General features: G+C 40.6%; 1 protein-coding gene and 1 long non-coding RNA gene across 42 annotated transcripts in view; one reads left to right on the forward strand and one right to left on the reverse strand.

Annotated features, from left to right (window-relative positions):
* Positions 1 to 16,813, forward strand: part of CREM (cAMP responsive element modulator) — an 87,770-nt gene extending 70,957 nt beyond the window's left edge. For 13 of the 39 annotated variants that reach the window (XM_055092634.2, XM_008967576.4, XM_008967583.4 and 10 more), the window contains 2 exons: positions 11,243 to 11,399; positions 15,999 to 16,727. In XM_055092634.2, the coding sequence (XP_054948609.1) occupies positions 11,243 to 11,399; positions 15,999 to 16,146 (305 nt within the window). In that variant the 3' untranslated portion in view covers positions 16,147 to 16,727. Of the gene's footprint in view, positions 1 to 90; positions 518 to 791; positions 914 to 5,819; positions 5,856 to 11,242; positions 11,400 to 13,658 lie in introns of those variants that run through there. The other 26 variants (XM_024930342.4, XM_055092645.2, XM_034930301.3 and 23 more) reach the window with 18 other exon arrangements.
* Positions 16,648 to 26,627, reverse strand: part of LOC106635162 (uncharacterized) — an 85,270-nt gene continuing 75,290 nt past the window's right edge. For all 3 annotated transcript variants that reach the window (XR_010113171.1, XR_010113170.1, XR_004664584.4), the window contains one exon: positions 16,648 to 24,397. This is a non-coding gene — a long non-coding RNA (uncharacterized LOC106635162). The remainder of the gene's footprint in view (positions 24,398 to 26,627) is intronic.

Consider the following 26,627-nt stretch of genomic DNA (forward strand, 5'->3'; position numbering starts at 1 on the left):
ATACCGTTCATGTTCTGATTTCATTACTGTGGACAAATGCAGCTCCAAACAGAATAGGAAAAACCCGCGTGTTATGGATGTTTGTGTGCCTACTTGTTTCTTTCCTCCTGTATTTAAAATGGTCTGTTCAGCTAATTGAGTTCAAAGGGCTGATGTCATTACATTTCCTGGAATCGTGTTTCAGCAGGGGAAGTGGAAAAGTTAAAACTCCAAGTGAGCTGCACATTGACGTCAGCTCCGAGTCATGTTGTGATTTAGTCAGTTCCTTTCCGCTTTGTAAAATGCTGCTGACAGATTTAGAGTTAACTAGCTCACCACTGCCTCTGCCTCCAAGCTGCCTTTTAGACTGAATAGCTTTTCTTGTTAGCCCTACTTTAACATTTCTTTTGAAGTGGGTGTCTGCTTGAAGAGGGAAACACGTCATGAAACTGTAATGCATGAACAGAACTCAGGAGTTGTCTGGCCAGCTTAGTGGTAAGATCGAGCCTCCTACTGAGGCCGTCCTTGCATGCGCCTGGTGAGAAATGGATTATGTATTGTATAAGCTGGCGGGTTCTTTACTCTTACTCCATCTATAGGAACTTGCGATTCAGAGCTCTCTCTAGTGTTCAGTCAGGGAAGTGCTTGTCTTTTACTTGTTCTCCCAGCCTCTGGTATTTAAATTTGTAATCGGTAATTTTTCACTAGGTTTGCTTTTCTCAGTAACAAAGAGTGATTTTGGAAGACTTAGTTACTAATAACCTTTGTGTGCTTGCAGTGTTGTTTATTCAGTGGTCTTGTTTGTAATACAGTACTGAATTTGCAGTTGAATTAAGAAAGAGTGGATGGTTTTAAACAACTTCACTACAATTTAGCTCTTCGAAGTTAATGGGTCTCAGCCCTCTTTGTGGATAGGAACATTGGATTGTCTTGAGTAAGTAAAACCTGTATTACATTGTTTTTAAAACTGTCTTGAGGAACTATTTTTTTCTCGAAGTTTTGTGAAGTTCTAGAGATGCTATAGACTGCAGAACTCAAATGATGAATTTATTATAAGACATAGATGAACTTAAAATCATCTCAAACACTGCATGTCATATGATTCTTAGAACCAGAAGGCACTTTTGTACATATATTTTCTAAAAATTATTGGTTTATATCTTTCTTTACCAAGCCTTTCATTCCTATTACCCCTTTGACTTGTCTAAGCATAAGACTCATAACAAAAAATAAATAAAATGATGTGAAAACGCTGTGTACTTTTTTTTTTTTTTTTTTTTTTTTTGAGACGGAGTCTTGCTGTGTCGTCCAGGCTGGAGTGCAGTGGCACCATCTTGGCTCACTGCAAGCTCCGCCTCCCGGGTTCACGCCATTCTCCTGCCTCAGCCTCCTAAGTAGCTGGGACTACAGGCGCCCGCCTAATTTTTTGTATTTTCAATAGAGGTGGGGTTTCACCGTGTTAGCCAGGATGGTCTCGATTTCCTGACCTCGTGATCCGCCCTCCTTGGCAATGCTGTATACTTTTAACCACTACATATAAATAAACAAACATTTTTGACATTTGTTTTTACAGAATGAACATAACATCCTTGAAAGTTTTTTTCACAGTTTTACCAATAATGCTACACATGATTGATTTTCCCTTTCCAATTTAACTTTTCAAAATGCTGAAACTTTAAAATGTCAAACAACTTAAAACACTTTTTCACAAGACCTGATTTTGCCTTTGGAAATCGTATTTTTAAAAATCTGGTCATTTCTTACAGAATCAGTGCTATTTGAAAAATGAGTAATAAATTTTATTTCATTTTACTTTATTTATTTATTTATTTATTTATTTATTTATTTATTTATTTATTTATTTTATGAGACGGAGTCTTGCTCTGTCGCCCAGGCTGGAGTGCAGTGGCTGGATCTTGGCTCACTGCAAGCTCGGCCTCCCGGGTTCACGCCATTCTCCTGCCTCAGCCTCCCGAGTAGCTGGGACTGCAGGTGCCCACCACCACGCCCGGCTAATTTTGTTTTTTTGTATTTTAGTAGAGACGGGGTTTCACCGTGTTAGCCAGAATGGTCTCGATCTCCTGACCTCGTGATCTGCCTGCCTCGGCATCCCAAAGTGCTGGGATTACAGGCGTGAGCCACCGCGCTCGGCCTCATTTTACTTTATTTTTTTAAAGCCAGAAGAGCACAGGGTTAAGGGACTTTTTTGAAGGTGTAGTAGAGTAGCTTTAGGAACCAGACCTCTGGGCTCTCAGTTCTGAGGTAACCCTATGGATCGGCAGACCAAGTAGATCTAGATTAGTGGCTTGCAAACTTTTCAACCATGACCCACATTAATTATCACAGCAAAGTGGACCTATGTGTGTATGTACCCTACATTTATATAAAACAAGTTTCAGACATAATTCTTATCCTTACAAAATATGATGTACCCATAATTCCTTTTCTGTCCTTTTTTTAAAATGCTATTCTTGACCCATGAAATTTGCTTTTTGACCCATTAATGGTCTACAGCTTACAGTTTGAAAAACTTTGATCTAGACCAAAATCAGGCTCCTAGCACTAGTGGCTGGCCTGGAAAAGATATTAGCAGCATTTACCTACAGGATCATGAAGTGAAATATTAAAAGCAAATGACTGGCCGGGCGCGGTGGCTCACGTCTGTAATCCCAGCACTTTGGGAGGCCAAGGCGGGCGGATCACAACCTCAGGAGTTCAAGACCAGCCTGGCCAACATGGTGAAACCCCGTCTCTACTAAAAATACAAAAATTAGCCAGGCGTGGTGGCACGCGCCTGTAATCCCAGCTACTCGGGAAGCTGAGGCAAGAGAATGGCTTGAACCCGGGAGGCAGAGATTGCAATGAGCCAACATCGCACCACTGCACTCCAGCCTGGGTGACAGAACGAGACTCCATCTCAAAAAAAAAAAAAAAAAGTAAATGACTATAGTTTATGGGATTATATTATTGATTTTGTGGGGCATAATTTACATTTTTATTAGAAATTGCCTTTTGTTTTATTCATAAACTGATTCTGTTAGGAGCATAATTTCCTATCTTTTAGACTCTGAGTCTGACGTTGCATTCTGACGTTGCATTCTGGCTGGATTTCTGCATTGTTAAAAACAAACTTTCCAACAAATTTGGAAAACTAGTGTCTTAGTTAATATTTGATGCATGAGAATAAGGATATATATCATCTTTGTGAAAAGAGGCTATTAGCAATTATTTTTGCTTAAAAATATTTACATAAAAGAATAATTTTGAGGCTGGGCGTGGTGGCTTACGCCTGTAATCCCAGCACTTTGGGAGACCGAGGTGGGCTGATCACCTGAGGTCAGGAGTTCAAGACCAGCCTGGCCAACATGGTGAAAGCCCATCTCCACAAAAATACAAAAATTAGCCGGGCGTGGTGGCATATGCCTGTAATCCCAGCTACTCGGGAGGCTGAGGCGGAAGAATCACTTGAACCTGGGAGGTGGAGGTTGCAGTGAGCTGAGATAGTGCCATTGCACTCCAGCCTGGGTGACAAAGCGAGACTCCATCTCAACAACAACAAAAAAGAATAATTTTATTTAGGTGTGACAGCTTCTTGAAGTTGGTAACTGAACAAGTTATAATCACTTTGGAAGTGAAAATAACAAGGCATTTATCTACCTTAAGATTCAGTAAACCAAATCTGCAGGGTGAAATTGGAAATTACTCATGTTATTTTCCTACTACTTTTGAAAAATGTATAATGAAATGTAATTTGGGATATTTATTTCACTTTGCCCTGTTTATATGAATATATTAGGCAAATATATTTTTTCATTTATATTCTAATAAAATAATTATACTTTGCATTTTTGTAAACTTTAAAATAAAAAAATCACTTAATGTTACAAATAAACATGAATACCAACTGTAGAAAGTGCTGTCAAAGAAACTATCAGATTGTGACTGACACAGAAACAGGACATACAGGTTAAGGGATCAGGTAGGCCTCACTAGGAAACCATGTTCAAATGCTAAAAAAGGCAGTTTACAGGCATTCTCACTGATACATGCCCAACTACACCCAGGTCAGACTGGGTAAATGACTTCCAAGTTTACAAAGCTAGCAAGTAGTGAACCCGTTCGAGTCTTCAGAATCCTCGGGTTCTGCTTATAGCATATTAATGTGACTCCTCAAAAGTCACCTGACATTGACACATGAATGCAGTGTCACGTGAGTACATGCTGCTACACACTGCTTATAAAACATATTATTTTAAGTCGTTAAAATGGCTTTTTTTTTTTTTTTTTTTTTTAAGACAGAGTTTCACTCTTGTTGCCCAGGCCGGAGTACAGTGGCTTGATCTTGGCTCACTGCAACCTCTGCCTCCCAGGTTCAAGCGATTCACCTGCCTCAGCCTCCCAAGTAGCTGAGATTACAAGCACCCACCAACACACCCGGCTAATTTTGCATTTTTAGTAGAGACAGGGTTTCACCATTTGGTCAGGCTGGTCTCGAACTCCTGACCTCAAGCGATCCACCCGCCTCAGCCTCCCAAAGTGCTGGGATTACAGGCATGAGCCACCACACCCAGCCTAAAATTGAATTTTTTATAGATTATTATTACTCTCATAGGACAGTAGAGCATATATTTGCTATTACATGGAACATTAAATTTCAGTGTTCGTAATTTCCCATCTTTTATATAGACTGACTTATAGATTTTCACATACTAAACTTTAAAAGGTCCCTTATGTATAACTTACTTAGCTGGATTGTAATAATTTCATAATGTATGCATATGTGAAAGCATCACATTGTACACTTTGAGTATATACAGTTTTTGTCAATTATACCTCAAAGCTGAAAATATTTTGGTGAGTTAATTCTATGTGGTCTATGTGTTATAGTGATTGTAGCAAATTTGAAAATGATCAGTGCTTAAATAGCCATTTTTATGTAGGGTTTAATTTTCACAGAGAAGGGAACGTTTTTGGCAGTGTGGGACACCAGGCGTGGAGGTGTAGGATCTGGGTATTAGGAGCAGGTGGTGGTAGACAGGAAGAGAACCACAGCAGTGGTGGTGATGTCAGCAGCTTACCAGAGCTAGGGATAGAAGCCCCCCACTTAGAAGTGTGACATCTAAGTTAACCTCTGCTGCTTACTTAAAGGTGTATTTAGGATTAGTGCCATGCTGTGAAATGGCATATGAAAACAGGAACTCTCTATATAAAAATGTTTTTTATTCAGTCTTTGTGCTCAGTACTACAGATATCTTAATAAACAATTGAATAAAATCACCATCATTTGGGGTGTTGAGAAATCGTTTCACTTTGGAAGTTACCAACATAGGTACTTGGCTGGGTTTCTTATTTATTTCTTTGTTTCCTACTCTCACTTGTGGGTTTTTTTTTTCAGTTTTCTTCTTCCCAGTCTGATGAGAGTATATCTTTGGCCATTTGGGGTTCTATTATAAATGATTGCATACATTGAAAAGGATATCTTACATTATCTTTAATAATGTATTCTCTAAAGGAATATAACGATATATAATTTTATAAGTTTTTAATAGGCATATTTTTTAACAAAATAAGGAATAAGAGCCATAAATTTTGATTCCCTGGGTTTGTCAGAAGGGAAACTCCAGGGGGAAATGTATTTATGGATGTTATATGCGTTTTAACTAATATACAGTATAAGCATAACTTGGAACGTTGTCTTTCAGAACTTAAGGAGGGGAAGAGGAAGGGAACTAACATTTGTGGAGTGCCTGCCATGTGCCAGGCACTGTGCTAGACACTTTGACATACATTGTAGGGTTTATTGTGAGTAGTAAATGAGATACTGTATCCCCATTTTACAGATGAGGAAACTGAACTTGCCCCAAGTCACATGGCTGGTAAGTGGCAGAGCTGGACTAGAACCCAGACTCCAAACCCCATGCTTTTTCTGCTGTACCGTGTTTAAAGCTTGCAAAGAGAGATACGTAGTTAATGACCAAAATTGAGAGTTCTAGGAATTTTCTTTTCCCATGAAATATTTGATACTGAACCTAAAAAAAAAATAATGCTTTCATGTCAGGAGCTAGATGGAAGCACATCATAATGAGAACGCCTTTGCTTTTAAAATGCTATGTTAGACTTATCTAAAGTGCATCTAAGGAAAATTTAAGAAATAATGCCTTTTATCAAGAAAGGCCACTTTGAAGAGACAGATCGCATCTTGTAGGGCTTTCCATGTCTTAGAGGTAAAGGTTTAGCTATAATAATGTAAGTTTATAAGAAAGACTGCTTATTTTAAGCATTCTAAATGACAGAAGGCTTGTGCAAAACCCGAGGAAGTTCAAATTTTACTTCATACAGCACACATGAACTCATGAAACACCCATTATATGCCAAGTACTGTGCTATAGATTCTAGGGGTTTCTGGGGTTAAAAAGATACTATCCCTGATTTGTCTTAAAGTTTTTGCTTTCCTGAGAATAAAGTTAGTGTACAAATATCTTATAATCTTTCTTCAATCATGATGTTAATTCCCCACTGATAACCCATATATTTTCAAAATATGAAAATTCTAGAATAAAAAGTAAATTTAGACACTTTCAGTAGTTAAATGGGACAGGAAGTGGCCTTTATAAGAATACAGGAATAGCAGTGTGTCATCAGAGAATGCAGGATGGTCTTTGAACTGTGATCCTTGGTATCTTATCTGCTTTAAATTTCCACTGAGTTCATAATATTGGAAATTTGAAGCTAACTAAGATAAATACTTTTTATAACTTGTTTTAAAATTAAAACTTGTGACATTTAGATTTTCTCAAAACAAGAGATTATCTTTGTATCTTTATTTTTTTAAGAGATAAGGTCTTGCTATGTTGCCCAGGCTGGACTTGAACTCCTGGGCTCAAGTGATCCTCATGCCTCAGCCTCTGAAGGAGCTGGGATTACAGGCATGAGCCACTGTGCACAGCTGTCTTTGCCCATATCTTTTTAAATGTACTTTACTAATAAGGTTATATTTGAGTATATGGAATTTGTCCATTGACCATTAGAAGTATACCACCATATAGATCCTTTGGGATATTATAGAAATTTATACAAATTCCTACTAATTTATACTAATTCCTGTTTCTGGCTTGAACTAATGCGCTGTCATTTTGATTTTATTGAGGGAAGTAAAATGAATATATGATACCTCTGAAAAATTATAATAAAACCCAGTCACCTAACATCTCAGAACTAATACATCTGAATATATCATCCCCTTCCAAGTTATTTTAAAGTGGTATTTTTTTCTGAGCTATCGCTCAAAATGTTTTTAAGAATTCTTATTTTGGAACTGCCATTATCTTTCATGGTGCCAAATTTGGTCCCTTGAGGGTGGTTGTTGCTTCTGGAAACAGGCAAGAGTTGTTTGGAAGCATTTCTGATAAATACAAGGCCAATGAATGAACTTCTTTTTTTTCTTTTTTCCTTTTTTTTTTTTCCTGAGACAGGGTCTTACTCTGTCGCCCAGGCTGGAGTGCAGTAGCATAATAACGGCTCACTGTAGCTTCAACCTCCTGGGCTCACATGATCTTCCCACCTAAGGCTCTGGAACCAGACGCACGCCACCACACCTGGTTAATTTTTGTATGTCTTGTAGAGATCAGGTTTCTCCATGTTGCCCAGGCTGGTCTTGAACTCCTGGACTCAAGTGAACCTCCTACCTTGGCCTTCCAAAATGCTGGGATTATAGGCGTGAGCCACCATGTCTGCCCTTGAACTTCATTGTTCACCTGTGACTATTCCCACCCACCCTTTTTTTAAAAAAACAAGTTTTTTGTGGCCGGGCGCAGTGGCTCACGCCTGTGATCCCAGCACTTTGGGAGGCTGAGGCAGGTAGATCACGAGGTTAGGAGTTCGAGACCAGTCTGGCCAGAATGGTGAAATCTCATCTCTACTAAACATACAAAAATTAGCCGGGAGCAGTGATGGGCGTCTGTAATCCCAGCAACTTGGAAGGCTGAGGCAGGAGAATCGCTTAAACCTGCGAGGCGGAGGTTGCAGTGAGCTGAGATTGTGCCACTGCACTCTATCCTGGGTGGCAGCGTGAGACTCCGTCTCAAAATAAAAATAAAAAGTAAAAAGTTTTTTTTTTTTTTTAAACTAGCTTTTGTATATATCATGGAACCATCCTGCTCTAACTTCATATTACAAGAAAACAGCAAACGTCTACAGAACTAGAGTGTAATGAGCCCCTCTCTACCCATTAATTTTACTACACGTCTGTGTGAGCAGTGTTTGGAAAGAATGATCCTAGACCGAGGTCCATATCCATGCTGCCTGCACGTGTCAACCTGGTGTCATGTAAACGTCTCATTCGTCACTGGCTATTGTTCCAATTTTAGAAGACCTAGGTGACCACCAGCTGTTCTATTGTTTCAGCCTTTATTACCCCATAACCTTCTTCCCTGGATGTGGGTGAAGAGAAAAGGGAGGAGAGCTTTGTTATTCTCTGCTCCACTCCATCTCTTCTGACAATACGATGAAGATATGTTAAACAATCTATTAAGTTAGTTTATAACTGGCTTAACGTGACCTTGTTAACTATCTCAAAGCTATACAGTTTTGTACGACTCATTGAGTTGTCTGTGTATACATTATTTTGAATAGTCACAAAAACAAATTTAGGACTTTTCCCAAGTTTATTCATATGCTGGTGATCATTAATCACAATTAGGCCAGGCGCGGTGGCTCACGCCTGTAATCTCAGCACTTTGGGAGGCCAAGGCAGGCAGATCACGAGGTCGGGAGATCAAGACCATCCTGGGCAACATGGTGAAACCCCGTTTCTACTAAAAATACAAAAATTAGCTGGGCATGATGGCGCGTGCCTGTAATCCCAGCTACTCGGGAGGCTGAGGCAAGAGAATCACTTGAACCAGGGAGTAGAAGGTTGCAGTAAGCCAAGATTGCACCAATGCGCTCCAGCCTGGTGTCAGCAAAACTCCGTCTCAAAAAAAAAAAAAAATCAATTATTCTCTATCACCAATGTTTTAAAATTACATGTAGAAGGAAAAGACAGTACCTTATAAACAATATTTTTATTAATTCTATGAAAATCTTTAAATGAGCTTCCTTGAAAGCCATGTTTTTAACTGTTGTATTCTTTCACCTAATTCTCAAGCCTTAGAAGGCAGAAATCTGGCATATACCCAAATAGAAGCACATAAATCAGTTAATCTTTGTTTAACTTTTTTAAACAAAGTTTCAGTGATAATATCCTATTTAGCTGACAAAGTATTTGTCTCCCATGGGTAGCATTTCACTTCTTATTCATTGGGTATAATACATTTTCATGAAATACAGAAATGCTGGTTTTCCTCTTTTGATTGGAATTTAGTTCAGGCAATTGTTATAGAATTTGATAACTTTTTAAAAAATCTTTTTTCTTGCACTTAGCTTTGAGAGAGCATGTATTTTGTAATGTCTCATCAGAGTGACAAACTAACTCTGGACCATACGTTCTCAATGTTGAAGCGTTGGTGGTTTTATCACTCTAATCCATCTGTCTTTTCTAGGAAGCTATGTTTCTTGCAGTAGACAAATTTTGAATATAAATTAGGAAACTTTGAGAACTTACTTTTAGTATTTGATCTGAATACTAAGTAAATATTAAACGCTGTATTTTAACTGTATGATTATACTATGCTTAGACAATACTTTTAAATGAATATTTACAAATGTATTATTTTCCTAGAAACCTAAGAAAGAAAAATTATCTTTCCCCAGAGAAACTAGGTTTAAGCAGAGCTTTGCTGGGTTTTTATTGTTGTTTTTTGTTTTTTTTTACTGAAACTGCAGTGAGCTCAATTCCTTCCAGTGCTTCAATGATTTTCTAGTAATGAGAATTGCACTTAAAGACATTCAGTGACTGTTTCAGGCATGATATGGAGTATAGGAAAATCTCTAAACTGAAACATTCAGAGGATGGAGATATTCTGCTTAATGGAAATTTTTGCAGTGGTGTGCTACAGTCAGCTCCTCCTGGCTTGCTAGAGCCTATTATTAAATTTTCAGGCCGGGCGTGGTGGCTCACGCCTGTAATCCCAACACTTTGCGAGGTTGAGGCAGGCAGATCACTTGAGGTCAGGAGTTCAAGACCAGCCTGGCCAACATGGCAAAACACCATCTCTACTAAAAATACAAAATTAGCAGGTGTCGTGGTGCATGCCTGTAATCCCAGCTACTTGGGAGGCTGAGGTACAAGAATCGCTTGAACTGGGGAGGTGGAGGTTACAGTGAGCCAAGATTACACCACTGCACTCCAGCCTGGAGCCACTTAGTGAGACTCTGTCTAAAAAAAAAAAGCCAGGCGCGATGGCTCACACCTGTAATCCCAGCACTTTGGGAGGCCAAGGTGGGAGGATCACGAGGTCAGGAGATTGAGACCATCCTGGCTAACACGGTGAAACCCCGTCTCTACTAAAAATAGAAAAAATTAGCCAGGCGTGGTGGCAGGCGCCTGTAGTCCCAGCTACTCGGGAGGCTGAGGCAGGAGAATGGCATGAACCCAGGAGGCGGAGCTTGCAGTGAGCCAAGATTGCGCCACTGCACTCCAGCCTGGGCGACAGAGCGAGACTCCGTCTCAAAAAAAAAAAAAAAATTAAATATGTGTGTGTATAAATATGTATATATATACATGCATATATATATGCATATATACATACACATACACAATTTACACATTAAAAACATTGGTACTCAAAACTCATAATTTCCAAGTATTTTCTCTGTGCTCTGTGGGTATTGGCATCTGTTTTGTCTGTATGCTGTGCTGCTTACCACGTGTGTGTCTTTCCAACTCTACGCTCAGGAAAGTCACCTTGGTAGCTTGAAACTGGCCATGGTGGAAGTATTTACATCGTGAGAATTACTGAACACTACACATCAGGGCTTTTTCATTGTTTTGTCCTGAGGACTGTTTATTAAATATTTATTAGCACACCACTGATTTTAAGCTAAATGAGCGTCTTAAGCTTTTGCCTTTGATAAAAACCTGTCTAAAATGCATTAGGATGCTTTTCTACCTTAAGTGTTTAGAGCATGCTAAATATCATTGTTCTAAGTGCTGAAGAAGATCTTTAATACTTGAGATTGCTATAATGCTCAGAATAATTATCTTAGACATTACAAGATCACCTCTTATGAGATGTCGAAAGTATATCATTTCCAGATCAGTTTTATGTAAAATGCCAAATTATGAATTCTTTATATAAGCTCAAAATATTTTGTTTTACTGCAGCTGCCACTGGTGACATGCCAACTTACCAGATCCGAGCTCCTACTGCTGCTTTGCCACAGGGAGTGGTGATGGCTGCATCGCCCGGAAGTTTGCACAGTCCCCAGCAGCTGGCAGAAGAAGCAACACGCAAACGAGAGCTAAGGCTAATGAAAAACAGGTGAGGTGTTGCACAGGGAATCGGTAACTTCTAGGACACTTTTTAAAAATTACAGTTTTCACCGGGCGTGGTGGCTCACGCCTGTAATCCCAGCACTTTGGGAGGCCAAGGCAGGCGGATCACAGGGTCAGGAGATCAAGACCATCCTGGCTAACACGGTGAAACCACGTCTCTACTAAAAAATACAAAAAAATTCGCCGGGCGTGGTGGCAGGTGCCTGTAGTCCCAGCCACTTGGGAGGCTGAGGCAGGACAATGGCATGAACCTGGGAGGCAGAGGTTGCAGTGAGCCAAGATCGTGCCACTGCACTCCAGCCTGGGCAACAGAGCGAGACTCCATCTCAAAAAAATAATAAAACAATATTAAATATTAATAAATAATAATAAAATAATGATAAAAATAATATTAATAAATAAAAATAAAAATTACAGTTTTCAGCTGGGCGCAGTGGCTCCCACCTGTAATCCCAGCACTTTGGGAGGCCGAGGCGGGCAGATCACAAGGTCAAGAGATTGAGACCATCCTGGCCAATATGGTGAAACCCTGTCTCTACTAAAAATACAAAAATTAGCTGGGTGTGGTGGTGTGCACCTGTAATCCCAGCTACTCGGGAGGCTGAGGCAAGAGAATCACTTGAACCCGGAAGGCGGAGCTTGCAGTGAGCTGAGGTCGCGCCACTGGACTGCAGCCTGGGTGACAGTGAGACTCCGTCTTAAAAAAAAAAAAATTACAGTTTTCATAAGCCGTTTCTCCCAAGTTACATGTTGTGTGGCATTTCATGTAGGTTTGTGCTCTGTGTGTGTTATTAGATTGTCTTTCAGTCAGAATTCCTGGCTGTTAAACTATTTCATCAGCAGGAGTTACATCCCTATGTTGTAAGGGTAATGTCCAAAAGATACAGTAATTTTTAAAAATAATGATTAAAGGACTTTGTTAGAAACAAAGAGCTATTTTGTATTTAGTATTTGCTGTGAAGTAGGTGATAAGTCGAATTTTTTAGCTTCTCTCTGAGAAAAATGAAGTGTAAGTGAGGCGTTACTTTTCGACATTTTCTACATGTAGTTTCCTTTTGTCTATTTTTTAACTTTTTTTCCTCTATTACACTGAAATACATATTTAATCTGATAAATTCTAGTCAAGTGCAAATACAAAATAACAAAAAGAATTAAAATCATCCATGGCTCTAACCACTTAGGATACCTCCTATTATAGTCTATGTACTTCCAGTCAGCTCTCATTTTCTCTCACTTTTTCTTGCTCCATATCTGTCATTTTATTTTTTAAGCAACATATTATAAAATGCTATTTTCTAAAACTTTTTAAAAATTTAAACATAAATAAAATTTTATTTTATTTAACTTGTATATTATTTATTGGTTTAGTTTTTATTATGGATAATGGTGCAAATTAATCTGATTTTCAAAAGGAACAGAATTGTCTTAGAGTTTCCCAGTAGTCTTGTCACCTTAGTCCTAATGTCAAATAATGTCCTCATTGTGGGCAGCCAGGACAGAGATTCAGCAGTGTTATCAAGGGCCCAGACTCCCGCTCCCGGCTGTGTCATCTTCAGCATGTATCATTCATTCTCATGATCACAGCGTGGCTACTGAACCTCTAGGCATTGCCTCAGACAGGAAGAAGGACTAGAGCCAAAAATTGGGGCTAGCTGAGGTCTGGCCCAACTGCAAACCTTTCCTGGAAGATCCTCCCAGCAACTTTCACCTACATTTCGTTGGCTAGAAATAGGTCTTTAGTCCCTAGCTGTACAGGATTCTGAGAAAGGTTTATTTTCGCTTTCTAAATCTCAGTTTCAGAGCAAGACAAGAGAAAAGCAGATGATACCTGGCTGTTAGGTTGCTCATTATCTGTTTAGCAGGTTTTAAGTGCTTTATTTCTACTGTGTGTTTAATGCTTACATGAGAATAGGTGATTATTATGCCCAGTTTACAGATGAGGACCAGAAGTTCAGAGATGTTAAGGAATAAGTTGGTCAAGATCACATGGCCCAAACTGGGCAGAACCAGGATGGGCAACCGGGCAGTCTTTATTCCAGAGCCTGTCCTCTATACCAGCATCAGGCATCTCAAAAATACCCCATGATAACCTGCAAATTTCACTTCCTGGGGAAGTGTGAGGCTTTAGTCATTCACAGATAGATCTCTTACATATTTTCTTTTTATTCTTTGATTGGCATCTATAATCGACATCTCATTATATCGTATTTCTGCCAATCCAGCAACAGTTTTTGTTTCTTTCCAGCCTTGTCAGAGTTTCTTCCTTGCCTTGCATTTCCTCTCCGTGCTGAGGATACACCCAGACACATGCAAGCCTGAAAACCGAGCTCACTATTAATAGAAGAAACAGGTGTTTTCCATGGCTGAGGAGTGCTTAGGAATGTACCATCTACTGATGTGATCGGGGAAAGCTTTGTGCCTGCAACATTTTGACTCTAGTAATATGTGTGTCTGTGCATGCACACACACACATGCACACTCAAATGTAGAAGATGAAGTATGAGTATTTATAATAGCTTGGTAAAGAAAATGTTTAAACACCCACAACACCGCTATTAGGTCTTTAAATTTTTCATTTAATGGTAACCATGTTTTGTAAAATGACTATCTTCCTTCTAGGTCTAGAATTTAATATAATTTAATCATGAAAACATTGGTATTCATAAATGAATTTCAGTGCCTTTGTGGAAAAGAGTTAAATTATGTCCCCAAATTGGCAAATGTGTGTGTTTGGATTTATTCTTAACTTTTCCAATTGCATCATTTAGATTAAATTAGTCACTATAACATTCTATTCAATTTTACATTTTAAATTTCTTTTGTTAACCAGCTGAGAAGTCTGAGAACTTTGTGCGTTCGCAGGGTGAGTCCATTGTTCCTGGCTAGGAAGCAGGGGTTGATCTTTTCCTGCAGTTCATTTGGATTGAAGGTTCTTCTTTGCTGACTCTTGCTTCCATAGTGAAAACACAGATATCCACTCAGTGAGAGTCAGCTATCTTAAAAAAAAAAAAATCATGTATACATCACATGTGGTTCAGGATGCTAATTGGCATTACAGAAACTGGTGTTTAGACATTCAACACTGCTTTTTTTAACATATTTGAATGATAGTGTCTGTTTCAGTGCAGGCTTTTTTGACATGAAGGGTGATCTACCTCAAAGGCAGTTATTCTGGAATTGAATCCTCCAAAATGAGGCCAATTAAAGGGTGTCTTCTACATAGGAGTTAAGGGAAGTGGTTGCCATCCCTCCCACCCTGAAAAAAAGAAAAAGAGAAAATGTTGGCTCTATTTATTGTTTTGGTGGGGTTATGTATGAAAATGACTAAGTCAACTCATCTGTTTGTGTTGTTGCTTTGGCTACTGGTCTGTTCTTTCATTTTGGGCTTATAGTGCTTTAAAATTCAATATATTGGATATTAAATGCATGTGATTAGGAAACAGTCTTGAAATATGCCCAGAGTTACTCAGTAGCTTCTTTTTTATAATTTTAATTGTGGTGGTCTCACATTTGTCGGTTTAAATTGTCTGAGTTATTGAGTGTTGTATTTTGTAGCCCCCTTCTTTAATTTTCAGAAGCACTGTCCATTTCATTTCGGTTTATAAAAATGCACATCTTTTGTTTATTGTTATGATTTATCCATGTGTGTTTTCTAGCCAATAAACTGTGTCTTGCAGTCATGATTGATCTTGTTTTACTGAGATTTAGTTTTGAAGACTAAAAATCTCCAGTGTTGATATTTAAGGTTTTTGAGGATTAATTCTTATAATCATTTTTGATCGAATAAAATTAACTCATTTTGTCGGAGTATGTGCCTTTTGGGAGACAAAAATAATTAAGAGAATTGAAAGGATCTATAAATGTGTTTGTAGAAATTCCACTTGGGGATGTGGTCCTATTGTAGTTTACTGAAAACAGTTGTGGGCATTGTTACCAGTGGAATGTGTGCCCTAAGAAAACACTGTTTGTGATGAATGCTGGGCGAACTGTGTTCTCAAATCATTCCTGTTGTCTAATGGTTATCTTACAAAAAGCATGTGCCTGGTTATGTTTGTTATGTGGCTTTGTACAGTCCTTACCTAGGATCGATTGGCTGTTGAGTTCGGGGGGCAGAAGTGCACTGACCCACTGTGGATTGTGTTGGAAGGCTGTTCCTGTAGTCATTTGCCTTGTGTTGCTTCCAGGGAAGCTGCCCGGGAGTGTCGCAGGAAGAAGAAAGAATATGTCAAATGTCTTGAAAATCGTGTGGCTGTGCTTGAAAACCAAAACAAGACTCTCATTGAGGAACTCAAGGCCCTCAAAGATCTTTATTGCCATAAAGTAGAGTAACTGTCTTTGACTTGGACCTTGTTTACTGTAATCAAGGCAGGAGATGCAGCAGTCCTACTTATTGCCATGTGGACTTGTGGGAAGGACACGTGTGACCCTTAAGAATCCAGTTTGGATTAGTGTTTGAAATTGAATTGGGAATGTTGTTCCAGGATGTGGAATGCAGCCGTGATCACACTTACCGAGCTTACTTTGATCTGTTTGTCAATAGCATGCAAAAAATGCTTTGTTTGCCCTTTGCTTCTGCTTTTTTCAGGGAAGCTGCCAAAGAATGTCGACGTCGAAAGAAAGAATATGTAAAATGTCTGGAGAGCCGAGTTGCAGTGCTGGAAGTCCAGAACAAGAAGCTTATAGAGGAACTTGAAACCTTGAAAGACATTTGTTCTCCCAAAACAGATTACTAGAAATATTTAACTATGAACTGAAGACAGCATGTATAGTTGCTTTTGAAGGAATACAATATATAGCTGGCAAGAATGGTGGCTTCTTTTCTTTGTATCATTCATCTTCTTCTTTAATCACTCAACATTCCTAAAATGCTTCACTGTATGTAGTTAAGTCGTAGCTATAACTTCAAATTTTTTAAAAGAGACAAACTGTAAAAAATGTGTGTATTCTTAAAATGCAATATTTGTAAGGCTTGTTCCAATGCCACATACTTGCAGCTCCCATTCTATGTGTCATCAATAGTGTCCTATGCAATAAAATTATTTGCAGGTCTTTAAATCATTTTAGGAAAGGATGATCAAAAATAATGCATCCAGCAGTACAATAAAAGTAAACCACAAAAAAATACCTCAGGAAAGAATAGAAAGAAAGTCTATCTAATGACATGCCTATATGAGAAGAATAGCCTAGATATGAATATATGGCATTTGCAGATTTTTATATTAGTTGCTTTGTTAAAAAAAAAAAAAAAAGATTGTATTGCTGTCCTTGAATGCCATAGTCAAAGAGAGTTTTTAATAGAACCATGTTGGTTGCACTTTGTAGTGTTTGGTGCTCATTTAAATATCTGAACATTTACTACAGTTTTTAACTCTATTGTGTAATATAAAAGATCTTGCAGAAGTTCTTAGTGTTGGTTTAATATTACCTAATGAAAGTGATGACATATTTTTTATATCTGGAATGAGCCTGTTGGGATCGCATTGCATACCTTCGGGGTACAAGTCAGTTTCTACACTGGGTGCTGATCCTTGCACGCACCCTTTCTACCATCTCACGGTGGGGATGGCCGCAGGGCTGTGCACCCAGAAGAAGATGGCTGTTAGCGTTTCGGCCTTCATAATGGCCTGAGACTTTCTTTCTGTAAGTGGTCTGGAGCTGTCCGGCTGGTGGCCCCCTATTTTGCCATTTAGCGAACAACCACAGGAATTTTAAAAACAAAAACATCCCAAGATTTTTTCATTTCAAAATGCTTCAAAGTCCACATTAGATCAGATACTCCGCTGTCGGCACATTCAGCTGAGGTTCATTACAATCGAGACTGCAATGTGATCTATGTTTCATCTTGTTTTTATAATAAAAAGCTTCAGGGAACAAGCCCAAAGCCCTCACCACAGGATGCTGTGTCCCCTCATTCCCTGACATTTCTTGATTGTCTGCCGCGTGGTGGACTCTGCTGTGTTTCCTGCTGTGACTTCTGCTTTAAGGATGTCCCTGCCCCACCCCCCAGTTTGAAGAGTGGATCTGATCAGTGTGTGGTGGGAGACAGAAAATTGGGAGCTGGTTTGCGGAGCATCCAGCTGCTGCTTTCCCTGTACCACTGGAATTCTTTCCCTTATCTGTCACTCCCAGTAAGTAGGGCATGTCATTGTTGGCTTTCTTTAAAAATATTTATTCTTCCTTCAGAGTCGGAGCTCTGAATTTCTTTTTTCTTTTTTTCTTTTAAGACAGAGTCTTGGTTTGTCACTCAGGCTGGAGTGCAGTGGTGTGATCTCAACTCACCACAACCTCCACCTCCCGGGTTCAAACAATTCTTCTGCCTCAGCCTCCCGAGTAGCTGAGATTACAGGCGTACACCACTACACCCAGCTGATTTTTCTATTTTTAGTAGAGATGAGGTTTCACCATGTTGGCCAGGCTAGGCTCGAACTCCTGGCCTCAAGTAATCCACCTGCCTTGGCCTCCCAAAGTGCTGGGATTACAGGTGCGAGCCACCGCACCCGGCCTAAATTTCTTTTATCTCAATTTTTGTCTTCTCTTCTACAGAGAAGATGAGGAAAGAAGACAAGGAAGAAAAAGGAAAGGAAAACTCCAGGTTTCAGGTGCAGGACAGTAGGACCTTGCATTCACTCATCTGCCCAGTCAGTTGCTGTGCGCCAGTGGTGTGGCTGGGGTGGGTGGACACACAGAGGGGACACGAGGATCAGCAGGCAAGATGTACAAAGTTGGAGACGATGCACGCTACATGTTAGAATTCTAGAAAGATGCAGCTGGGGGTTAAACAGGACACTTTATGTGGGAAGTGGATTTTGAACTGGGCCTTGAAGTGATTGACAGTGCTGGGGCGTGGGGTGGGTACTTCGGGAATACAGAGCACACACACTGCTCCAAGGAGCTTGGGTCTGGAGGACAGAGGGAGGCCAAGTGAGTTCTCACCCAAGAGCTAGTTTCATTTAAAAATCGGGGGAAGACAGAAGCAATGTGTGCGCATGCCTGTGTGTACTCTAGTCTGCAAAATAGGTTATATTATTTTAGAGGAAAGGGACTATCCAATTACTTGGGACCACCAGCAACAGAAGCCCCCCTTCCCAAACCCAGTGGTTTAAACAATAAGGAAATACACTACCTTGCAAAACAAGAAGTCTAGTGGTAAGAAATCCCAGGCTTGCTAATTTAGTGACAACGATGGCATCACGACCAGATCCTTCCTCCTCATTCTTTTCCCTCTACCTGCTGGTTCCCTGACCTTAATATTGCTGCCACAGTCCCAGGCATCAGAAATGGAAAAGACAGCACCCTTTTTGGGGGGATACTGCTTTTTTCTTTGTTTTTTGTTGGTTTTTTGAGACGGAGTCTCACTCTGTCGCCCAGGCTGGGGTGCAGTGGTGTGATCTCGGCTCACTGCAAGCTCCACCTCCCAGCCCAAAGACTGGGCTGAAAGGCACTGGGTTGCTCATGAGGATTCAGCCCCTAGGGTTGAGGAGCTTCCAGGCTTTGGGGAAGCATATGGCCATCAATGTCGAATAAAACTGGGCTTCTGGAAGAGTGGCTTGTAGACACTGGGGACGTCTGGCACTGGGACTGAGTGAGCGCTTACCCTGTACAAGAAGTGAGGAACAGCTTGTGACAGGCTGGGGCTTGAGCCGTGCTCCCAGACATGCATGGGAACTCTTATTCTTGCTCATGAAATGTATCCCTGAAGCCAAGCTTCTGCTACCAAAATAGCACGATTTGACAGCAGTGCTTTCAGCCTTACAGCAGATACTGCCTACGACCTCTCCCTCAACAGAACCAGCAGTAGGGGAAGCTTTGCAAGGGGGAACGTTGCACATCTCGCACACCCTTGCGCGTGGGATCCACAGCGCTCCCACACCCGGGCGTGTGGGATCCGGAGTTCCCCGCACACCCGTGCGCGTGGGATCCACAGTGCTCCCCACACCTGTGCGTGTGGGATCCAGAGTTCTCACTGCGTGTGTCTTTCTTTGAACCCTAAAAGTTTCATCTGGACTGCTGGGTATAGAAATTCCTGCTCCAAGGTTAGGGGACTGCATACCTTCTCTGTCCTGTGTAACTAGGTACTTCATAACACTAAGTCATGTGAGATGGGAACATTAAGAAAATGAACTCCTGCTAGTATTTAAACGTGTGACCATGAGGCATGCCTGAAACTGAGAACATGGACATCAGCAACATACTGTGCATGAACGGCAGCTGTTTGAGTGCCAGATGCCTCATTCCTTGTTCAACCACACTTCTCAGTTTTCTTCATATGAAGAAACTTACGTCCAAAACATGCTGTTTCCCATGTGCCTAACAGTACACCTTTAAAAAATATCATGACTTGTGAAACCAACTTGATTGTTCTAGTCTACACCAAAAATAATTAGGCCGCTTTGACGTGTGAGGCAGGCAGAGCTGTTGCCAGTTGGCTGGCCATAATGCAATGACTGTCGTATGGTAGTATACCATGGTTCTCAGAAGTTTAGATGTGCCAGGCTGGAGTGCAGTGGCACGATCTTGGCTCACTGCAACCTCTGCCCCCTGGGTTCAAGTGATTGTCCTGCCTCAGCCTTCCGAGTAGCTGGGATTACAGGTGTGTGCCACTACGCCCATTTAATTTTTGTATTTTTAGTAGAAACAGGGTTTTGCATGTTGCCCAGGCTGGTCTTGAACTCCTGACCTCAGGTGATCCACCCACCTCGCCTCCCAAAGTGCTGGGATTACAGGCGTGAGCAACCGCGCTGGCCATGATTCATCTTTTCTAAGGTCATCTTAAAGACATAGACTTGATTCTGAACTACTCAAGCATGGTATATTTTAATCTTTATGCTTTGTGGGAAGGTTTTTTCTATATAAATCCATTGTCTTGGCTGGGCATGGTGGCTCACACCTGTAATCCCAGCACCTTAGGAGGCTGGGGCAGGAGGATTGCCTGAAGCTAAGAATTAAAGACCAGCCTGGACAACATGGTGGGACTCTGTCTCCACACACAAAAAAAAAAAAAAAAAAAAAAAAAAAATTAAGCAAATTAGCTAGGCATGGTGGTGCACACCTGTAGTCCCAGCTATGATATATACGTGATTCATTGATCATGTTGTCTGTATCCTTAAGTTGTCCTATCTTCAGGGCCATGTGATGCGGAGTTTCCAGAAAGCGACATGGGAGTCAGCATGTTCATTCACTCCTTTAAGTCAGTAAGTGAGGCTGCATTTGTAAGAAGTCCAGGAGGAGACAGGGCAGCTTTGGGACCTAGGGCTGTGGCAACCCTGACGTTACCATCCTGGGCTTGCTTTCTTCCAGGTGTGTATGTAGCTCCACAGATGCTACAGCCACGTAGTCATGGCAGTCAAGAATAACAGCTACCGTGTACAGAGTGCTCACCCTGCGCCAAGGGGCTTCCACATTTAATTCTCCTAGCAGCCCAACAAGTGTTGGTGCTGTTACCATTATCCTCATTTTGCAGATGAGGAAGCAAGCTTGGAGAAGTTCAGTAGCTTGCCAAAGGTCACATGGCTCAGGACCAAGTGCAGAACCGGGACAGCGAGCCTCTGTCCTGGCGGTTCTCACCCAGTCTGGACCCAAAGGCAGGAAAGTGTTAAGAAACACTTGCTGGCAATGACTCAAGCAGGTGGTGGCTGCAGAGAGAGAGAGCTCTGTGGCTCTGAGTGGCTATGTGTGGGAACACCCAGACCTTCCTATTCAAATGCACAAAAGCACATTTTCGCTTCTCTCTGGTTTTTCAAATCCCTGATGCTGATCAGGAAAAAATGACTCTACAGTTTAAGGACTAAGGACTAGCTAGCTATTGGAACATCAAAGTCACAGTTATGCTCATCGAAATAGAATCTTACAGCTAAAAGAGGTCTCGCCGGTGTAATTTTTAAATTTTTATTTATTTATTTTTTGAGACAAAGTCTCATGCTCGGTCACCCAGGCTGAAGTGCAGTGGTACGATCTTGGCTCACTGCAACCTCCGCCTCCCAGGCTCAAGCGATTCTCCCACCTCAGCCTCCCAAGGAGCTGGAACTACAGGCACGCGCCACTACGCTTGGCTAATTTTTGTGTTTTTTTGTAGAGACGGGGTTTCGCCATGTTGTCCAGGCTGGTCTTGAATTCCTAGGCTCAAGTAATCCACCTGCCTTGGCCTCCCAAAGTGCTGGGGTTACAGGCATGAGCCACTGAGACTGACCAACAGGTGTAATTTACTCCTTTCATTTTATAGACAAGAAAACCAAATTTCAGATTGATTTACTTAAATATTGCCAGCTATTGACAATAGACTAGAAATACTCAGATCTCTGAACTAGTGTGATAATCTTTATATTACTGTGATGCCTCTATTTTTCTATAAACTGGATTTTCAACCAGCTTTTGTGCAGCATAGCTTTCTGAGGAAGGATTTGTCCCTGTGGTTTGAATGGACGGAAGCTGGAAGGAAAACCCCGTCACTTACTATGCAAAAGTCCAGCTGGTCTCTGTGACAGCTGGAGGACACAGGAACTCTGCCAGATCTATCTCAGCCACCTCACTTTATGAAAGATGCTTGACCTGTGGTTCAGTCATTTTCTAGGACAAATGGCTGTTAACAAGGTGTACAAGAGCTCTTGCTTTCAACGTTTGTGGAGCTCTCAGAAGCGCTGACTTACAGCAGACCAGCGTGAGGCTTAACTTAGGAATGAACTTTTAAATTCTTACCTTTTAAAACACAGTTTACTATTGATACCCCCCTTTTTTTTTTTTTTTTTTTTTTCGAGACAGAGTCTTGCTCTGTTGCCCAGGCTGGAGTGCAGTAGTGCAATCTCGACTCACTGCAACCTCCGCCTCTCGAGTTCAAGTGATCCTCCTGCCTCAGCCTCATGAGTAGCTGGGACTACAGACGCACACCACCACACCGAGCTAATTTTCATATTTTTAGTAGAGACAGGGTTTCGCCATATTGCCCAGGCTGGTCTCGAACTCCTGACTTCAGGGGATCCACCCCCCTCGGCCTCCCAAAGTGCTGGGATTACAGACATAAGCCACCGCGCCCAGCCACTACTGATAGACTTTTGAGGAGGTGAGAAGCCCAAATAAGGAGGCTTTGGATGAAAGTGGGCTGTCCCGGGAGAGGATAGCATGAGTGTGCCCGTTTGTGTCTTCTGTTTTGTGTTCCATACCTCTGGAATTTTCATTCAGTAGGTCTGGGAATTTGTATTTTTAACCAGTTCCTTGCATGTTTGTTTGTTTGTTTGTTTTTGAGACAGGGTCTTGCTCTGTTGCCCCTGCTGGACTGCAGTGGCACAATCAGAGATCTCCTCAGCCTCTACCTCCTGAGCTGAAGCGATCCTCCTGCCTCAGCCCCCGGAATAGCTGGGACCACAGGCATGTGCCACCACCACGCCAGGCTCAAGTTCCTGGCATGTTTCTGAAGCACTCTAGTGTTGGAGAACACTGAACTCTATGATCTGGGGTTGGGCCTAGCCTAATTTTCCTTTAAGTCATGGATGCTCTTACCCAGCATTTATCCAGCGCACAGACTGTTTAATGTCACAGCCACAGCGCCACCTAGTGTATGTGTGACTTCCAAACGGCGTATTTTCTTAGAAACATTAGTCTGTGAACATTTCAAAACTCAACGGGTGGTATTTCTTTTCTGCCATGGACTCTCCAAGTGTATGCCAAGCCCTATGGGGGCAAGGGATTAAGGGCAGTTTTCTCTGATCTAGTTTGGTGAATTATATTCACAGTAACTCTGGGGAGTCTTGGGTTAACTGTGGGGGAGGGGCAATAATTTGACAAGGTTTGGGAATCCTTAAACTATGGAGTTTTCTCTAAGAGTACACAGTTAATTGCAAGTAGACTGAATTATTTGACATAAGAACTTTAGACATTACTTCCAGGCCACATAGTTTTAGCAAGTAAGTGACTTTAAAATGAATCCATGTTTTCTCAGCAAAATTACCGGTTTTGCTTTAACTGCATATGAGGGGTTATTTTAGGTGGTTAGAACATAGTGGAAAATGAGGCCAGGCGCGGTGGCTCACACCTATAATCCCAGCACTTTGGGAGGCCGAGCCAGGTGGATCACTTGAGGTTAGGAGTTCGAGACCAGCCTGGCCAACATGGCAAAACCCCATCTCTACTAAAGATACAAAAATTAGCTGGGTGTGGTGGTACGCGCTTGTAGTTCCAGCTACTGGGGAAGCTGAAGCAGGAAAATCGCTTGCAGTGAGCTGAGATCACGCCACTGCACTCCAGCCTGGGTGACAGAGTGAGGCTCTGTCTCAAAAAAAAAAAAAAAACATAGTGGAAAAGAGTCAAAGCGTTTTGCGTGTCACTCAGACATGGCTGTGGGTGGCATTTTAGTTCTTATCGTAACCTGTGATCACAGTGTTGGCCTCATGGGAATTGGATGAGCATAATCATATCACTAGAAGTTCTTGGAAAATAAGTATCATTAACTGTGGGAGAGCAGTGATATTTTCACACTCTAAAAAGTATACATATCCTGTTGCTTAGTAATGCCGAGATCAGCATCTGTTTTGTTATTGTAGCTTGAAATATCATGAAAATGTAATTGGAGACGAAGGTGCTGATGGCATTTAGTGATTACTTAGAGGTTAGATTAGTGACATGGTAATGATAATTAGATTATATGCCTTTGAACAATTTCTATTCAGAGACTTTTGATATAATATATGATATTATGAATAAGATAATGTTAGAAATTCCAAATTTAAAACATTAGTCTATCTCAATATTAATTTAAAAATAAATACACATACATGCATACTTCTTTGGTCAGCCAGAATTTTTTTTTATTAGCCTTTTCCTCACATAACCAGCCAGTGTTAAAATAGATTTGATGTCATGAAGGTTGCAGCTTTTAGGCAGTATAATTTTTTTTCCTGGCATGCATAATTCTGTATTATGTACATGGTTTCATTCATCCTTTTATCCAGATGTCTGAATTGATGTAACCCAGCTGGATTTTATTGGAGTTTAGACCTAGAAGGGTAGAAGACAAATCTACCTTATCAAGGGTATAACATGCCTAACCTATTAGTCTTTCTATTCAAGTAACCTGACTTAATATCATTAAATGCTGGGTTGCTGTTGCTCCAGGAATACAGGATTGTGGCAGTTTGGTGGGGCAGGGAGGGGAGGTTGGAGTACCAGCAGAGGGTTTCATAGAGGGAACACCCCATGTAACAATACAGAAAGAAGACTGAGTTGCTGGAGTGGCTTAGCAGAAAATCTATGGGAACTCTTCCACAGCTGGTATGGACTTCACGCACCAAAGCACATTGAGATTAGCTGTGGTTTCTTAGGGATTTTCACTACAATCAATTACTTGAATACTTCTAGAGCATTTAGTATCCCAGACACCCCTGTTTCATGACTTTGATTTTAAAATGAGTCAGGCAGTGATTACCTATGTTCTTAAAAATCCATCCTGGATAAAAAGAACTACAGAAGCAAAAGAACAAAGTCCAAAGCTACAGGCGCTGTGAAGAGCAGAATGAACAGTGGGTGTGTGCTTGGCTCGAGGAACCATGGCTGACAGCCACCAGACCTGGGTTCTGGTCCTAGCTTTTCTGTTAAAACTCCCTGTGTCACTTTGGCAAGGTCATTTGACCTCTGTTTGATTGGGAACCTCTATTTTCTCCACATTGACCTTGACATTTGTGACACTGTGATGAAATTCACAGTGAAATGTAAATTTCAAAGAAGAGTTCATCAGATCTTATTTGTTGCCTCATCCCTGTGAACACAGCTTCTAGATTCTTAGTATCAGGTCATGAACCTATAAAATTATCTTTCAGAATGTCTTCAACATCAATATTTTTAATAATCCATTCTGAGGATTGCCCAGCATTTAAGAGAAAAAAGCCTTAGGCTGAAACTGGCCTGTGATGAAGGCAGGGACATCTACTTTGATTCTGGTAACTGGATTAAGATTTTCACACATGAAGACTTTACTTGGGCAAATTTTGTTTTACTTATGTTATTTATAAATGTGCCAAAACTGTGACTGACTGAAAATTTTCCACCGCAGGAGTTTCCTCTGCCCTTCTCAACCTAACACGGCTGCACCAAGTTAACAGAAATTATCACTGGCTTAGAAAAGCTTGTGGTTTTCAGTGTACATTAGGAGGGTTACTGTCCTGTAACCCAGTTTATTATTTTAATATACTTGAAAGAACTGAAGTAATGAAGGGAGAGGCTATATTTTCTTTAGAAGATTTTTCCATGTTATTTGAAAGGTTTTATTGACACTTATTTTTCTTAGCAGAAAAACTATTGAAAAAATTTTAGAAGTACTTTTAAAATGTACTTTTAAATGTACTTTTAAAATGCACAAAAATATTTTAAAATGTACATTTTAAAGTACATTTTAAAATTTTTTCAATTACCCTTTAATAAAGCTGGAGGAAAATAAATAATATAAAATTATACATTTTGTAGATGTGAAATATGTCATAAAAATCAAAGTTTACCAAAAAAAATGTTTACCAAAATGTATAACCAGGCTGGGCACGGTGGCTCATGCCTGTAATCTGAGCAATTTGGGAGGCTGGGGCGGGTAGATCAATTGAGGTCAGAAGTTCGAGACTAGCCTGGCCAACATGGTGAAACCTCATCTCCACTAAAAATACAAAAAGTAAGCCAGGCATGGTGGTGCTTGCCTGTATTCCCAGCTACATAGGAGCCTAAGGCAAAAGAATCGCTTAAACCTGGGAGGCGGAGGTTGCAGTGAGCCGAGATCACACCGTTGTACTCCAGCCTGGGTGACAGAGTGATACTCTGTCTCAAAACAAAACAAATATATAAACTGTATAAGCCTAATTTAAAATAGTTTTAATAGGAATGCATTTCTAGTTTGCTTATTAAAATTTATTATGGTGTGAGTTTTAAAATTGTATATACAATGGATAAACTGATTTTTAATATATATTTTTTATTTCAATAGATTTTGGAGTATAAGTGGTTTTTGGTTTCATGAATGAATTGTATAGCGGTGAAGTCTGGAAATGCTAGTGCACTCATCACCCCAGGAATATAAATTGTACCCAAGGATAAAATGATTTGATAGGCTCAATCATGGTCGATTTGAATAAGCTGATACTTGAAAATATTTCCTTATTCCTGACGTTTGATAACTTCAAGTCCCTGAGACCCAGAACAAAGGCCTTCTTGTCGTGAAAAGGCAGCTACATCTAGTGGTTGGTGGCAT

This window comes from Pan paniscus, chromosome 8 (genome assembly GCF_029289425.2).
Source record: "Pan paniscus chromosome 8, NHGRI_mPanPan1-v2.0_pri, whole genome shotgun sequence".
NCBI lineage: Eukaryota > Metazoa > Chordata > Mammalia > Primates > Hominidae > Pan > Pan paniscus.